Source organism: Macaca nemestrina, chromosome 2 (assembly GCF_043159975.1).
Source record: "Macaca nemestrina isolate mMacNem1 chromosome 2, mMacNem.hap1, whole genome shotgun sequence".
In the NCBI taxonomy this organism is placed as follows: domain Eukaryota; kingdom Metazoa; phylum Chordata; class Mammalia; order Primates; family Cercopithecidae; genus Macaca; species Macaca nemestrina.
In genome coordinates, this window is record NC_092126.1 from 20,783,183 (window position 1) to 20,799,277 (window position 16,095).

A 16,095-nucleotide genomic window follows, 5' to 3' on the forward strand; every position below is an offset into this window, starting at 1 on the left:
CACACTAATCTTCATCTCAGGGTCTGCTTCTGGGGAAACTAATTTTTAAAAAAACTTTATCCCTGTGTTTCCCAAACTGAGCACCGAAGTGCCCCAGGGCTACAGAGAGCTCCCAGGGGGCACTGTGAGCTATTTTCAATTTTCTAAAAAACAAAACCCTAAACACCCTTAGTGCTCCTCAACATCCATCAGATACAGCAGGAACAACTGAAGGCAGTTTGTGATTTCAATGTTAGGTCATAGGTCATCCTGCCTTCCTTTAGCTGATGGCATATCTTTCAGAAGCTGAGTTTTCAGTGGTTGCTATGATAAAAAAACAAGTACTCTATTAAAGTCAGGGGAAGAGAAAACAAGGATGGTGAAGTCCAAACTGATTCTCAGGCTTGAGAAGTTGTTTTGTGTCCACTAGTGCACACACTTACATTAATAAATAAGTGTGGCTATGAAAATAATCTTTTGATATATTATTTTTTTCAAATGGATACCAATTTGTTATGGCATAAATTCTTACCAAGTTGGGCCTACCTAAATTTTGGAACATTTTGCTCTTTCTTTTGATCTTAGGGTACTATGAAATGTTACTGAGTGAGTAAGAGTGGTGGCATAAACCAAATAAGTTTGGGGGGCCTCTCCTCCACACTGATAAAGATGGTTTAAATGTGTTTTGAATTAAAATGGGTAAAGTGTTCAAGTACCAAATGACAGTCCCCAGTGCAAATAAACTAAGTGTTTTGTGTGTTCTTTATACTCCTCATAGCCTTGTATTTTTATGAATTGTCACACTGGGGTTTTAAACGTGAACATGTTCTCTTGTTTTCTTATTTCAGAGAGTGGGTTAATCGAGCCCCATCTATTCATTTTCTGAGAGTGTTAATCTGTCTGAGGCTACTAATGAGGGATCCATGTTATCAGGTTGGTTGGAAAAATATATGTATATATATTTTACTTGTTATAAAGTCATAATAAAAGACTGGTGGGCTTTTTTTTGAAGTAGTCCATGTTTACTTTTTGTTTTCTCTCTCACAACTCAATAGCTTCCATATATGGGGAATGTCTCATCTACTATTTAAAAGGATTTGAGAGGAGCGCTTTAATGGGGACAAAAAATTTGTATATTTCTGTTGTATTACTTATGGGGTTAAGTGGATTGAACTTTTTGATCTATGTTTTCTTTGCTGCCTGGCATTTTAAAACATTTACCGTTCAAGGAGGTATACGCTTGGCCACAGCTTCAAACATGTTCAAGGCCAAGCAGCTCCCTAGGTCTAAGTCAGCAGTGATGAGTGGTGGCCTGCTCATGTGGCTGAGAAGCAGCCAGTGGAGCTTTATTAGCTGCTCCAGGGTCAATCCCTTCCCAACCTCTAGAGTCAAATTTGAGTTAGAGGTGAGCAAGGAGCCTCCCACTTTCCCCAGAGGAGGGCACTGAGGTCAAGAATCTTTTCCTGGTTGGGCGTGGTGGTTCACACATGAACCACCATGCCTGGCCTCTGATTTTAGTGCCTCTCAAACTTTAATGTGCATGGGAATCACCTGGACATCTTGTACATGCAGAATCTGATTCAGTAGGTATAAACAAGATTCTTCATTTCTAACAAGTTTCCCAGGGATGCTATTGCTACTAGTTCATGGCCCATACTTTGAGTAGCAAAGACATAGTGCTTTAGCTGTGAGACTCTAAAGAAAAGCTTACTTAACACTTTTTTTTTTTTTAACCAAAAAAGTATCTCCTTTTATGCCCTGTCCTCATAAGCTACTAGGAAGCTCACACCTTTAATTTTGAACTCGATGTTATTGATGAATTATTATTTGAGTCAGCATATGTTTCCTTTAAGTGCCAAGTTTGGAAAAGTAACCATCCTCTGTTTTACAGGGAAGCCCAATGCCATCCCGGTGGGAGCTATCTTATTTTCTCTTTGTTGTTTGAAATATTTGGGTTATCCTGTAACTCTACCTTCCTCATATTTCAGAAGTAACCATATTTTCCATACTCGGCATTTGAGAAAGTATTTTGGTACCAACCAGCCACAGAGCCTACTCTGATTGGACTCTTCTGGGATTCATGGGCACTACACATCTTTCCATTAGAAGAATAGTCCTCTTCCTCATACTGTGTTCTAAACTGGCCTTGTGCTATTGTAATTTAGTTAACCACAGCCCTTTGGATATGTGAGCCAGGGCATCCTTGAAATGGCTTTCTGTCCTTGTTGCTCACAGTTTTCTGGGTAGGTAACCATCCTTATTTTCCTGTGACCAACCATACAGAACTGTGTGTTCCACGCATTTCTGAGCTGCTTTTTGCAATTCTGTTTGGGTCATGTATAAATGAGCATGGGTCATACGTTTCCTTTCGCCTGGATCAGTCTTATGTGCTCACTGTTCCCACTTAATTATTCATAGCACCCTCTTTTATTCCCCAATGTGTCTCAGTTTAGATGAAAACATTCTATGTATAATATTAATAAAGTTTTCCAGGAGGAAGGTCCGGTTAATCTGACTTGAACTAGCAAATATTTGTCCTAGAGATGTTCTGTTTGTTCAGAAAAACTGTTGATAAGAGTGTCTTATTCTGCTAATCTCCCATCTAAAGTTCTGCCTTTCTTAGTCTCGTTCTGGGTAGATTGAACAGGGTTGATTGTACTGCCCTCTGAAGGAAAAAATTCAGAGACGACTTTGTTTATGAGATTTTGTGACCAAGACACATATTAAACGAATATTGTCCTGCTGGCCAGCCTTTCCATAGAAGGGAATTATCTCCGAGTCTGTCCTCCCTGGCACTCTTTCCGTACAGAAGACCACGTGCTCAGGCAGTTGTTCAACATCTTGAGGTGCCAAGAATTGTTGGCTGAAGTCACAAAGCTATGCTGGGGTTTACTATGACTTGTGACTTACGCCAGTGACTGTCGGCATGACTTTTTCTTGGGTATCTGTTCCTTTCCTCTCTTGTTTGGTCAGTACTGCAGGGTCCATAGCGGCTCTTCCAAACCATCTTCACTTTTCTCACCCAAACCCTCTCCTATCCCATGATTCTCATCAAATTATGTCATCCTCTGTTTTACAGGGAAGCCCAAGGCCATCCCAGTGGGAACTATCTCATTTTCTCTTTGTTGTTTGAAATATTTGGGTTATCCTGCAACTCTACTTCCCTCATATTTCAGAAGTAATATTCCTCCTCCTGGCCAAGGCTTACTCTTCTACCTGCTCTCGCTCTGTTTTTCCTTACCATAAAAATGTCCTTCTCTTGACCCAGCTATTCCTTCAAGTCCTTCTCCTACTTTCATACTCTATTTCTTGAAAGGTCAGGCTATGTCTCTTGAATCCAGTTCCTTTCCACCAGGACTGATGTATTGCATAACTTGCACATTGAATTCTATGTACGAGGTTCTCTCTGGAAGCCATTTGAATAGACCACACTGGGCCATGCTGCAGTCCTCATTCCTTGACTTAGAGGTTGCAAACTGGTAGCTTGTAGATTGGATCTTTCCTGCCAGTACAGAGTTTCCACTATATGTTTAGTGAATGTTCCAACCAGGAAAGACTGGAAGGAATGACAGAGAAGCTATTTTGAAGATATAATTGTTTAGAGTTTTTCAGAATTAAAGGAAGACACGTATTGAGATTTCAGTTGCAGCTGGAGTCCCAGGCAGGATAAAGATAAGCGTTCACCTGGATTCATTATAGTGAAGCTATAGTACATCGCTTATCAAAGATAAAGAGAAAACCTTAAAAGATCCCGAACTGCAATTATGTTAGAAACAATAATAAAAAATAGTTGGATTGAGTAGTCTTCTCTCAGTGCTTACATTCCCCAACCTGTTTATAGCAGCAGGTACACTTTACCACGTTTTCTCTTTGCCTGTACTGATCCTGAGAACCTCTAGCTTTTATTCAGCATTTTTGGAGTATTATTTACACGTTCCTCTTCTTCACCTTGTCTTCCTAAATAACCTTCCCCAAAGTTTTTTTTCTTTATTGTCTTCTCCCATATCTTCCAAGCTCTTGGCTTCAACTATCTTTTTGTTGTTGTTGTTTGTTCACAAGTTCATATCTTCAGCCTCAAACTTTCCCCGTTAAGTCCCAAGTTTCCAGAGACATGTTAGACAACCACCTCGATGACACAGTAGCACAGTGGTTCTCAAAATGTGGCCCGTGTACTGTTTACAGGTCTCTGAAACCCTTTCAGGGGTTCCACAAGATGGAATCTATCTTCAACATGATGCTAAATTATTCCAAATGATGTTATTTGTCTTTTCACTCTCTGTCTTATGTGTGTGCAGTGGAATTTTCCCTAAGCTACACAACATCTCATGACATCATGGCCCTGGGAGCTGATGGAACATGCGTACTTGTATATTCTTGTGTTTTAAAAATTTCTCACTTTTAATTTCTAATGCAATAAATATAAACAGATACATTCTAACCCATATAAACCAAAGCTCTTTGAGGTTCTCAGTAATTTTTAAGAGCGTAAAGGGGTTTGAGACAAAAACTTTGAGAACAACAATTGTAGCATATTATACTCAATAACTTTATAATGGAGCTCTTCAATTCTTCCCCCCATCCTTGAACTTTTGGAATCAATTCCTCATTCTTTTAATGGCACCATATTTTGTCAGACTCAGCATAGAAAACTTTAGAAGTATCTCTTATATTTCCTTTTTTCTCATCCTCCTACAAATCGAGTATACCAAGCCTTTTAGAAGAGTGTTTACGGTTCCAAACCTAGAAAGATAAGTAAAGGCCAGTCCACAGAGGGGCATTAAAATCATAACCAAAGAATAAACTTTATGGAGCCACTAATGAGTTTTGAACAGAGGAGTAAATGGTCATGTCAGTAATTCAGTATTTAAGGTTATGCAGTGTGTTCAGCATTCATTGATTTAGTTGCCACATAGGCTGAGGATGAGAGCACCTAAATGGAAATGACAGTTTTGGCTGTAATAAAAATATATTGGCATAATGTGCTCCATTTTTAAAAACATCCTTTCTACCAGTATTATATTATTGGCTCTATTTTTGTTTTTTAAAAAGGAACAATTCAGGAGGTAAGCTTAGCAAGGACATCGTTCGCAGTTTACAGATTGAACTGAAGTTCAGATTAACCAGGGGACTTTCTCCAGATCAGTAGACTGAGAAATACACAAACCAGTTTTATGACCCTCTGGCCTGTGACAGGGGAGAGATGCTGAGGGCTAAACAGGCACACAGGGAGCGTTGCTGTAATCTAAGCTTGCAGTCATATTTGCTTTTCAAGTCAGTAACTAGAACTGTTAAGCCCATGTGTGTACATGCCTTGTAGTCATGGTTTTCTTTAGTTTACACTCTTGGGTTAGTACAGTCCTGTTGGTATAAGGAAAGGAAATGCAAGGAAGACCAGGGTCTGTGAGCAATCTCCTGGCCTTGCTCCACTTTCTATAGGAGCATGGAGGGAAAGTGTTCACTTCATAAATGAAGGTTAAATTCTTGAGTACATAACATAACGACAAAATTCTCTAAGAGGGAGTAAGCGTCTTTCTCATTCCTCTACTTTACAGCAGCACTTCTCAAACTTTATTCTGCAGGAGTAATACGTGTCCTGGGAAATGAAGCGTGCTCTGGTTAGGGATGTTTAGAAAAAGCTGCACACTAGTTCTTCTTTTAGAGACTTATAGTGCACAGCCGCTCCAAAGAGTCCTGAGATAGAGAATTTGTTAAATGTTTTGCCTAATTATTTCCCAAACTGATTGAACCATAAAACTCTCTTTTTCTTGCTTTTTTCTCTTTTTCTTCTTCTTTTTTTTTTTTTTTTTGGTAGAATGCCTAATTCCATCCACTGCACAAAATAAAATGACTGTTTCCAGCACATGGTTTGGGAAACATTGACTTAGTCCCATATCATCAAAATTATTGAATAAATTTCTTATCATGGCAAACATTTAAAAATAACATTACCATGACCATTTAGACATCATATTCTTCCTTGGTGTCTTCCACTCCCAAGCTTCAAATGAATCTCCTTCATGTGAACAACTCCCAGATTTTGATCTTTTGCCCCCACTTCACTTTCTGTGGCCTGTTGTATTTTTTTTCACCTGGGCCTCCTATCAGTCCTGCAGCACGTCCAAAATAGAGTGCTCTCCTCTATCCCAGTCTATTCCTTTCTCTTTCCCTGTGTTAGTTACTTATGACGTTGTTCCCAGCCACTCCCACTCAAGTAGACTGATGTCTTCAACTTTGCTTCTTTTCTTCCAACCTTTCTTCATGTTCGATTGATCACATCGCTTCAAATACTACACCTTTCTCTCCATTCTTATTCCTGTTGTCACTGACCCCAACTGAGCTCCCAGTTTATAGCCTCCCCATCTCTAGTTCATTTTATGACTAGAAGGAAGGAAGTCCCCACAGCTAATTCTGGCCAGTCCCTTGCTCACACATTTTCACTGGGTATCATAGTCTGCCTGAAAACGTTCAGATTCAGGCACACATCTACGTCCTCCCACATTGGGAATCCACCCTAATTTTCTAACATTTTTTCCCAATAATGCCCTCCATGGAGATATGGAGCTGCTTCTCTCAGAGTTACAGCATGTCTTGATGTTTTGTCTGCACAATTTCTATTCACCTTTGAGCCTCCTGTTCTCTTTGCTGGAATCTCCTTTATTTTCACCTGTTCCCGATCTTTACTCAGCAAATCCATCCATCCTTCCAGTCCCCATTTGGAGACCACCAACCACCCACATGAGGTGTCTCAGTCCTCTCAGCAGGAAGGAGGTGTCTCTATTCTGACCCCTTATAACACTGCGTGTATAATTTACTTTTAACACTTACCTCATTCTGTCTTAAGTTCCAGTTGTTTGTATACCCACCTTATGCTTGCTTACAGCTCAGCAAAGGGCACCCCTGCCATCTACATATTTGTGTCTCCTTCAGAGCCTAACTCAGGGATTTTACATAGGTGGAATGAAAAAAAAATGTTTGTTGAATAAATATAACTGGTTTTAAATGTTATTTTAATTTTTATGTGTATGAAACCTCCTACCACAAATAGAGATCATATGAACAATATTCTCGTGCTCTTTAATTATAGCTCTTCTAGAGTGAATAGCATTGATGAGGCTTCAAATTAATAGGTAGTCACAGAATTTTTTTTTTTTTTTTTTTTTTTGAGATGGAGCCTATATCTGTCATCCAGGCTGGAGTGCAGTGGTGCGATCTCGACTCACTGCAACCTCCGCCTCCCGGGTTCACTCCATTCTCCTGCCGAGTAGCTGCGACTACAGGCGCCCGCCACCATGCCCGGCTAATTTTTTGTGTTTTTGGTAGAGACGGGGTTTCACCGGGTTAGCCAGGATGGTCTCGATCTCCTGATCTCATGATCCGCCCGCCTCGGCCTCCCAAAGTGCTGGGATTACAGGCGTGAGCCACTGCGCCCGGCCCACAGCACTATTTTTATTTAAGTTCTAAATGTTCTTTTAAAATTTAATTTAGCTGTAAGTATGTTTAGTATTTCCAAGTTCACTTTACACAGACTATGAAAAACTTGACCCAGGAGGCGTTGAGAGAAAAAGGCCCCTGTGGCTTTTCGCTCTGCCCAAACGCTGGCTTCGTGGCAGAAGTAGACTGTTCTCCCCCACGCTCGTGTACTCGTCCCTGTGCACTTCCCAGAACTGAAATTGTGGCTCTTGTTTATGTTTCAAATAACTTCCTTGTGTGCATGTTGTGTAAGAAGAGAGATGTCAATACAGATGTAATGAAGCAGGTTAAAGCCACCTGAGAATATTTGTCTAGAGATAAATGACAATGTGGCTAACCTGAGAGCACTTACTCCAGCACTTACTCTTAGTAGATCTCCAGGCTGGTCCATTTCACAATTTAAAGTCCTGTATCAGGAGACGTTGTCAAACATTATCTCTACATTTCTTTAGAGCATGGGTCTAATAAGATCATTCATCTAATAATTTTGGGAAGCTCTTTCTCTCCTAGAGCAGTGCTTCTCAAACTGTACTGTCCGTGCGTATGCACCGGAGATCTCGTTGAAACTGAGTGCAAGCAGGTCTGGGGTGGGTGCAGGATTCTGCATTTCTGTTCAGCTCCCAGGTGCTGCGGGTGCTGCCGGTTCATGGACCACACTAGGCAGAGACCTAGCGGAGGGTTCTTGGAGTTTGGTGATGCTGTTCTCATCCAGGTTCGTCAGTTATGCAAAATGGTTTTCTTTCTGTGTCTTGGTTTACCTCATCTGTAACATGAGAATATTGAATGAAATGGTGTCTAATGGCTCTTCTCAACTCAAACATTTTAGGATGACACAGGAGGAGGTAAGAAGAATGAGGGGGCAGGCTGCGGTTCTGAGCACAGATTCATTCTCTTAATCTCAACCCAACTTTCATATTTATTAATAGCTTATTTTAAAGGTAGTATGAATGACATATCATACGTTTTCCATATTTATATTAGAATGTAGACCTTCACAAAATAATTTTAAATATGACAACTTAGTAAATAAATTGCAAGTAAAATATACTTCCTCCTCTACCCTCATCATTTACATGTGTTTTGTTGCTTTTATGTTATTAGGAAATCCTCCATGGCTTGGGTGGGATTGAAAACCTGGCTCAGGTAAGATTCCTGTTGTGGTGGCTGGTCTCGCCTTCTCAGTTTGTGCCTGCTCTGAGCAAGAGTTAAAAGGGTGTGTGACTTTCCTGTGTTATGCTATCCGCCCCAGAGAGGGACAGGTGGGGTTAAGTGTGAGTGTGAGGCATGATACTCACAGAGCAGGGAGGAACCCACGACATTTTGTTCTGGCTGATTGGGCTCACTTTGCTCAGCCTGTTGAAATGAGAAGGTGCTATAAAGGGTCACATGTCTTTAGCTAGTAATAATAAGAAATAGGCAGCCGGGTGTAGTGGCTCACGCCTGTAATCCTAGCATTTTGGGAGGCTGAGATGGGTGGATCACCTGAGATCAGGAGTTTGAGACCAGCCTGGCCAACATGGTGAAACCCCGTCTCTACTAAAAATATAAAAGTTATCCAGGTACGGTGGCGGGTGCCTATAATCCCAGCTACTCAGGAGGCTGAGGCAGGAGAAATGCTTGAACCTGGGGGGGCGGAGGTTGCAGTGAGCTGAGGTTGCACCATTGCACTCCAGCCTGGGCAAAAGAATGAAACTCCGTCTAACAACAACAACAAAAGGGGCGATGGCTGGAAGGCTCAAGCCCTTAGCATTGTATATACCATATGGTAGGAGGAAAAGAAGTATGTGTATATATATGTATATATATTTGAGACGGTGTCTTACTGTGTTGCCTAGGCTGATCTCAAAATGCTGGGCCCAAGCAATCCTCCTGCTTCAGCCTCCTGAGTAGCTGTGATTACAGGTGTGTGCCGCTGGGCCTGGCAAGATAATAACCTGATTATGAAGATGTTCAAAACTTTTTCACACAAGAAAACGATTACTGTGCTCAATAAAATACTAATAAATAGATGACAAAGAAAGGAAGGATCTTGACCTTATTTATTTTTCTGCTTTGCTACCTACTGAGGGAGGGTAAGCAAGTGAATATATATACTGAGCAACTCAGAGGCTTGCATTTATTAATACAATAAAACAAAATTTCTTTCTTTCTTTTTTTTTTTGAGACAGGGTCTCACTCTGTCACCCAGGCTGGAGTGCAGTGGTGCGATGTCGGCTCACTGCAACCTCTGCCTCCTGGGTTCAAGTGATTCTCGTGCCTCAGCCTCCCAAGTAGCTGAGATTACAGGCATGCGCCACCATGCCCGAATCATTTTTTTTTTTTTTGTATTTTTAGTAGAGACAGGGTTACACCATGTTGGCCAGGTTGGAATAACACAAAATTTCTGATCGTGTTTTTGAGTTGGAACAGGCTAGTCTCCTAAAACCTGTATAATGTTTACAGAGAGAATGATTTTCATAATAAACATGTGACCCTGCAAACTCATTCTGAATAATTAATGGAAGATTACGTTTGTGGCAATTTAACATTAAATCTACTTTATTTTATTATATTCTTAGAAAATTGATTCTTTTTTTTTTCAAGAACCTTTTTAAATTGACTAGAGGTTTACCGCATTTAATAACATAATATTTCATAAGATTATATTACAAAGCATCTTCTTATCCATTTTAACTTCTTTTATAATATTAGAAATTACCTGTTTCCCTGAGCCTGTTTCTTCTTATAATCAATTATCCACAGTGAGAATTATCAGACTACTCAGTGCTCATTTTATTCTGATTATTGCTAACTGCATGAATGCTGGTTAGACATATATTCAGAGACTATAAAATGTAATGTCAATCAAATAAAAAATTCTCCTAAAAAGATACATTGAAGAATAAACATTCTATATACTATATATTATGTATCTTATATGTATCTCGTATTTGGATACTAAATTACACCACAAACTTACCTAGTGAAGAGTCATTTTGAGACTTTCGAGAGTTTATAGAGTCTTGAGATGGTCTTTCCCTCAACTTCATAGCATGCAAGAGAAGTCAAAGAATCTAGAAATTCAGCCACCTTTTACCCTTGAGTGGTAACAGTCCCAGAAGGAGCATGAGTATTATTTGATGAATCTGTTGTGCCACCTACAGTTTATTTTGAGAACTGCAGCATTTTGTTCCTTGCTTCCTTGCGTGCTTTTGGTGCCCTCCTGACTGGCTTGTTGGTTTGGTCCTTCATGCAGTACATGGAGATTGTAGCCAGCGAGTACCTCGGCTATGGAGAAGAGCAGCACACTGTGGACAAGCTGGTCAACATGACATGTAAGTGTTGTTGTGGGGACACAGCCAGTTTTGTGGACTTGCTAGAAAAGCAGTATGGTGTTTGCAGTAGGAAACAAGGATACTTTAAATATTTATTAATGTTTCCACACACAGCTCAGGTGCTGAGCGTCCTGGCCAATTGTTTATTTGATGGCAATATACAGCCAAAAGGAAGATGTTTAGATTACAACCCTCACCTTGAAAAGCACAATTTATGTAATGCAGGAGAGGCTTCCATAAAAGCAAATTTTGGTAAAACATATTTTTGCCTCTTTTTATTTCTGTTAAAATGTCAGAGACTATCCAGTTTTTTTTTTTCTATAAAATTGGGTTAATCATGATACCTACCTCATAGAATCTGAAGCATCCAGAGCGTGAAAAAGAAAAATAACAACAACAAACCTTATCTGATGCTGTGAATGTGAAAATGTTGGGCTGTGAGTGTGAGGTATTCCTTAGTCACTCAATCTTCTCCCGTTGGAGGCTTTTCCCCGCCCTGCTGTCCTGCACTCCAGCTTTGATGAGCCACAGATGTCCTGCCGTGTGGGAGGCCAGTCCGTTGTCTTTGTGTGAATCGACTGGCTCTCCGTATCCTCCTGTGGGGCAGCACAGTGGTTCTCAGATCCGGGCAGAGAAGAGTTTATGGCAAGCCCTGGGCACCAGGAATTCTCTTTGAGGATGACTGTTTTCCTCAGCTGAGGAAACTAGCAGGTTCCTCTCATTTGCTGGCCTTCCCTCTCTTCTTTATAAGTTGAAATCTTTGCAGAGAGGACCTTTGAAGAACAGGCCTCACTTGGAACTGGTAATGTTAAGAAACGTGTTCAAATTTAAGTGGAAAGAGAGGTTTGCCTTTTTTGGTATTTTTAGATTTCATTATTATAATAACATTACAAAATAAATAACAGTGGAGCTTGAGGAGTAATTCTTGGGGTAAAAAAGTAGCCATGCTGCTCCTGCATCTGTTGTTCCTTTCGTGCTGTCTGTATTCCCTTTGCCCTTTCTCTGCCTACCCATTATACTGCAGATCTGTGCTCCCGGGAGTACTCCCCATTTAATCTCCAGATGCCTCTTTGCGCTCTTTCTTTCCTTTATAGATATCTTTCAAAAACTTGCTGCAGTCAAAGATCAAAGAGAATGGGTCACCACAAGTGGAGCCCACAAGGTGAGTGGCCCCCGAAAGAGTTAATGGTTCAGCTCCCTATGGCAGTCGTTCACATTTGGGAAGTTCAGGGCCTTTGCAGTTAAGTCATGTGTAATTAGAATCCAGAAACCTGGCAGCCTGGCCTAAAATTGTGAATCTTTGTCAACCCTTTTATATTCTTTGCCAGCGTTTCGAGTTAATAGAGATATAATAAATACACGTTTTCTGGAACTCCTTTCCTTTTTTTCTATGCCACGTAATACCAACTAGGTTTATTGCTTAAATATTACTTGAAAATCCCTGGCTATGTATAAACTCACCCTAGGTGTGCGTTTATAAATAAGTCAACAAAAATAAAATTGTGCATAGGTATACATATAAATTCCATATGGCATGTGGGGCTATAGTAGTTTGAACCACATGTGATTGCCACTGTAGGTCAAAACAGACTATATTTATAGCAAAACTGTTTAGATTGTAACCATGTGGAGCCAAGTTTCAGTAACCTGTTGAGTTTCATATCCCAGGAAGCCACTTTCTAGTGTATATGGGAGTAAGATTGCCTAAAATGTGTTAACACGTGCTGCTCATGGTCTAGAGGATGATTCTAGGTGATACACAGGTCAACGTTTTTTGTTTCCATAGCCATCTATTTCACAGATATTATTGCTTACAATTGGAAAATTGTTTTGAGCTAACATTAAAGGTGTTAATTGAATATGGCAAAAATTGTGAAAGTAATATGTAATGGATTGAAATTTGGGAAACATTAGAAGACAGAGATAAAAGAGAGAAGAAAAAGAGGAAGGGATCAGATGAACAAAGATAATGGTAACTTTATTAAGATAAAATGAAATCATAAAGGCAAAAAATCCATATACTGGAAACATAAAAATTATCTTTGCAGTCATTGCACAGGTTGCAGCTCTGACCTGGGACATTTTGGGAGGCACTTTTCAGGGGCACTCTGCATTCTGAAAATGTAGAGAATTTTCCAAGTAAGAAAACTTGCCTTAACAAGAATTCAGGGAAAGCCACTGACAAAATACAGACTTCCAGCTAAGTCATATTATTTAGGATGATGCTTGGAAGCATCGATGGTGCACCTTCAACATCAATTAGAAATCTGAGAGGCAAATGGAATGCTCGATAGTATTCATATCTTCTTTAGTTTGGCAAAAGAATGAAATTTTCAATATTTTGTTGAAAAATAGTTTCATAATTTGGAAAGTGACTAGCACAGTGCCTAGCTCAAAGTGAGTTCTCAATGGCTGATTACTACCACTGTTGTAATTTATGTCATTAATTGTCCCGGTTCTCCCCAGGGTGGGATCAGAAGGGGCAGAGAATACTTGGGCACATGGAAATACAGGGAAGTATGAGAACCAGGCTGGTCATGTGGCTTGATGCCTTTTAGGCTTCCTGTCCTGGGCAAGGAATGGCTACAAGAGGTTACTCTCAAGAGTTCCAAAGTAAGGAGAGATGGACTCCTGCCATCTGTAAAGAACTGGATATTTTGAATGTTTAATAAAACTCTTTTTAAGAATAAACTTTTATATTGACTGCAAAAAATAAAAAAGAAACTGCATAAGGCTTGAGAGGCCGTAATATTTTTTCACTATTCTATGGTTAAAGCCATAATAAAACAAACAACTTGATTATATTGACAAAAAGTGTTTATAAAGATATATTTAATGCCATGAAAAAATTTCGGTAGATGACATTAAGAAAAAAACATAAGAGAGAGCAGCTTTAACATTATATATACAGTTTGTGCTTAATTGTATATGCACATACATTATAAACTACTAAGCAAACAAAAGAAAAGAAAACAAAACAAAAAGGTTAAGCCTGTATGATCTTGAGAGGGAAACATTTTGCCATTCAAGTGGCTGGTAATGGAAAATAAATTAATGTTAATGTTGGAAAAAGAAGCTTGTAGTACTTATATAATTAAACTTTATTTTACTTCATTTTTCAGACATTAGTAAATTTACTTGGTGCCCGAGATACTAATGTTCTATTGGGTTCCCTTCTGGCTCTGGCTAGTTTAGCAGAAAGGTAAGTAATGTATTCTGCTATACTTTCCAGTTCTGCTACTATAGCAATTTAGGTGGGAAGGATGCAAAATAATCAGTTACTTTGTCAACTACTTAATAACATTTCTTGATGTTATTACATAACATAAGTGTGAAATAACATGTTGAAGAGAATCCTGGATAGAAAGCATTATTTAAAAATTTAAACTGGAAAGGCAAATCATAGTTTAAAATTTTCTTTTTATTTCCTGACTGGAAATGTTTACTTAGTCTTTTATCTAACCCTCAGTTACTTCTAATTTCAAAATCACCATAATCTTTCTTTGGCAGCTGAATCTTTTTGACCTTCTTAATTCATTCTTACCTGAGAATTTTAACATACAGAACATTTTCAAACATTTGTGGGCTTTGAAAAATTTTCAAGAAGATCTTTCTCCTTATAAATGTCATGATTATTTTAAATGTTTTTAAGACAATAAGTGGACCATTGCTTTTCTGTGAATAACATATGATTCCTTTTGTTTTCTGATCTCTTCTCCCAAGATAATATTGGAGCGAATATAAATATAATAGGAATATAGTGAATTTATATGGTTAGCCTTTGTGTCCCCACCCAAATCTCATCTTGTATTGTAATCCCTATAATCCCCATAATTCCCTCATGTCAAGGGAGAGACCAGGTGGAGGTAATTGAATCATGGGGCCATTTCCTCCATGCTGTTCTTGTGATAGTGAGTGAGTTCTCACAAGATCTGATGGTTTTATGAAGGGCTCTTCCCCCTTCGCTCGGCACTTATCCTTCCTGTTGCCTTGTGAGGAAGGTGCCTTGCTTACTCTTTATCTTCCACCATGACTGTTTATGTTCCCTGAGGACTCCCCAGCCATGCTGAACTGTGAGTCAATTAAACCTCTTTCCTTTATAAATCACCCAGTCTCGGGCAGTTCTTTATACTAGTATGAAAAAGGACTAATACATGGAGGTAGCAAAATATGCTTTTAGTAATTGCTAATATTTTTCAATTTACAGTCCAGAATGTAGGGAGAAGATAAGTGAACTCAACATTGTAGAGAATCTGTTGATGATTTTACATGAATACGACTTGCTTTCTAAAAGGTAGGATTGCTAACAGGAGAAAGAGACAATGCAGTGCCTTTATTTGACAGAAACACTTGTTGTTATTTTTATTACGTCGTGTTATTTACATTGTAACTGAATATAATGAGTCAGCTTAGCATTTATTTTCTGTTTAAGTTTATATAAAGAGAATACAGCAAAGAAGTATATCCATTTATCTTTAGTCTTGCATTACTTCTAGATCTGGGCATAGAAGCTGATGAAATAAATTTTTGTGATACCATCTTTAATGTTTTGTTTATTGCATTTATTTATATCCTGCCTTTTTAGGGAAAGAAACTCTGAGGTGGGTCTATTTTTAGTAATTTCAAATTGTGTATTACAATAAATGATTAGATTGCTAAGATCCATTTGCATTAAGGCAAGTAAAATATGATAGCAACTGACTTGTTTTGTGATCACCTGCTCTAATAACTCAAAATAAAATCTGGAGTAAAATGGATTCATTTTTACTTGAACTGAATATTGTTCTAATAACTATCCAGATAGTTATTAGATTGTGCTTAAACAGAGTTGCAATCTACATCATTTGATATTTAGTTGAGTGATTTTCTAAAGAGGCAAAAGAGATAAAAAGAAATCTCAAGCAATGAAGCCCTGACACTTAACTCATAGTAAATCCTTTTGTATTCTTCTTCAAAACTCTCGTAAAAGAGCATTAAATCTAGATAATACTTACAGACTTGGTTATCTGAACAAACCAGGTTCCAAGCTTGGCACCAGGTGTTGAAAACCAAAGATGAATAAGTTATAAATATGTAACGTAGGAGAGGTCCGACAGCGCTATAACTGGTACAGTAGACAGATGCACAGGGGACTCTGGGAGCACGGAGCAGAGACTTCCCAATTAGAATGTGGAGTCATGCAAAGTTTCCTGGAGGAAAGAGGAGATATCTGGCCAGAGAGAGAGAGAGACAAAGTAAAAACAGAATGTGCTTGGACATGGAGGCATGAAATTGGGTGTGTTAGAGGAATGTGATGGTTGGGCACAGCAGGAGCACAAGAACGAAAGTGCCA

General features: G+C 39.1%; 1 protein-coding gene across 20 annotated transcripts in view; it reads left to right on the forward strand.

Annotated features, from left to right (window-relative positions):
- LOC105488951 (NIMA related kinase 10) overlaps positions 1-16,095 on the forward strand; it is a 271,931-nt gene that overhangs the window by 50,279 nt on the left and 205,557 nt on the right. For all 20 annotated transcript variants that reach the window (XM_071090803.1, XM_071090804.1, XM_071090789.1 and 17 more), the window contains 6 exons: positions 828-912; positions 8,551-8,592; positions 10,685-10,763; positions 11,858-11,925; positions 13,886-13,965; positions 14,971-15,057. In XM_071090803.1, coding sequence (XP_070946904.1) covers positions 828-912; positions 8,551-8,592; positions 10,685-10,763; positions 11,858-11,925; positions 13,886-13,965; positions 14,971-15,057 — 441 coding nt within the window. The remainder of the gene's footprint in view (positions 1-827; positions 913-8,550; positions 8,593-10,684; positions 10,764-11,857; positions 11,926-13,885; positions 13,966-14,970; positions 15,058-16,095) is intronic.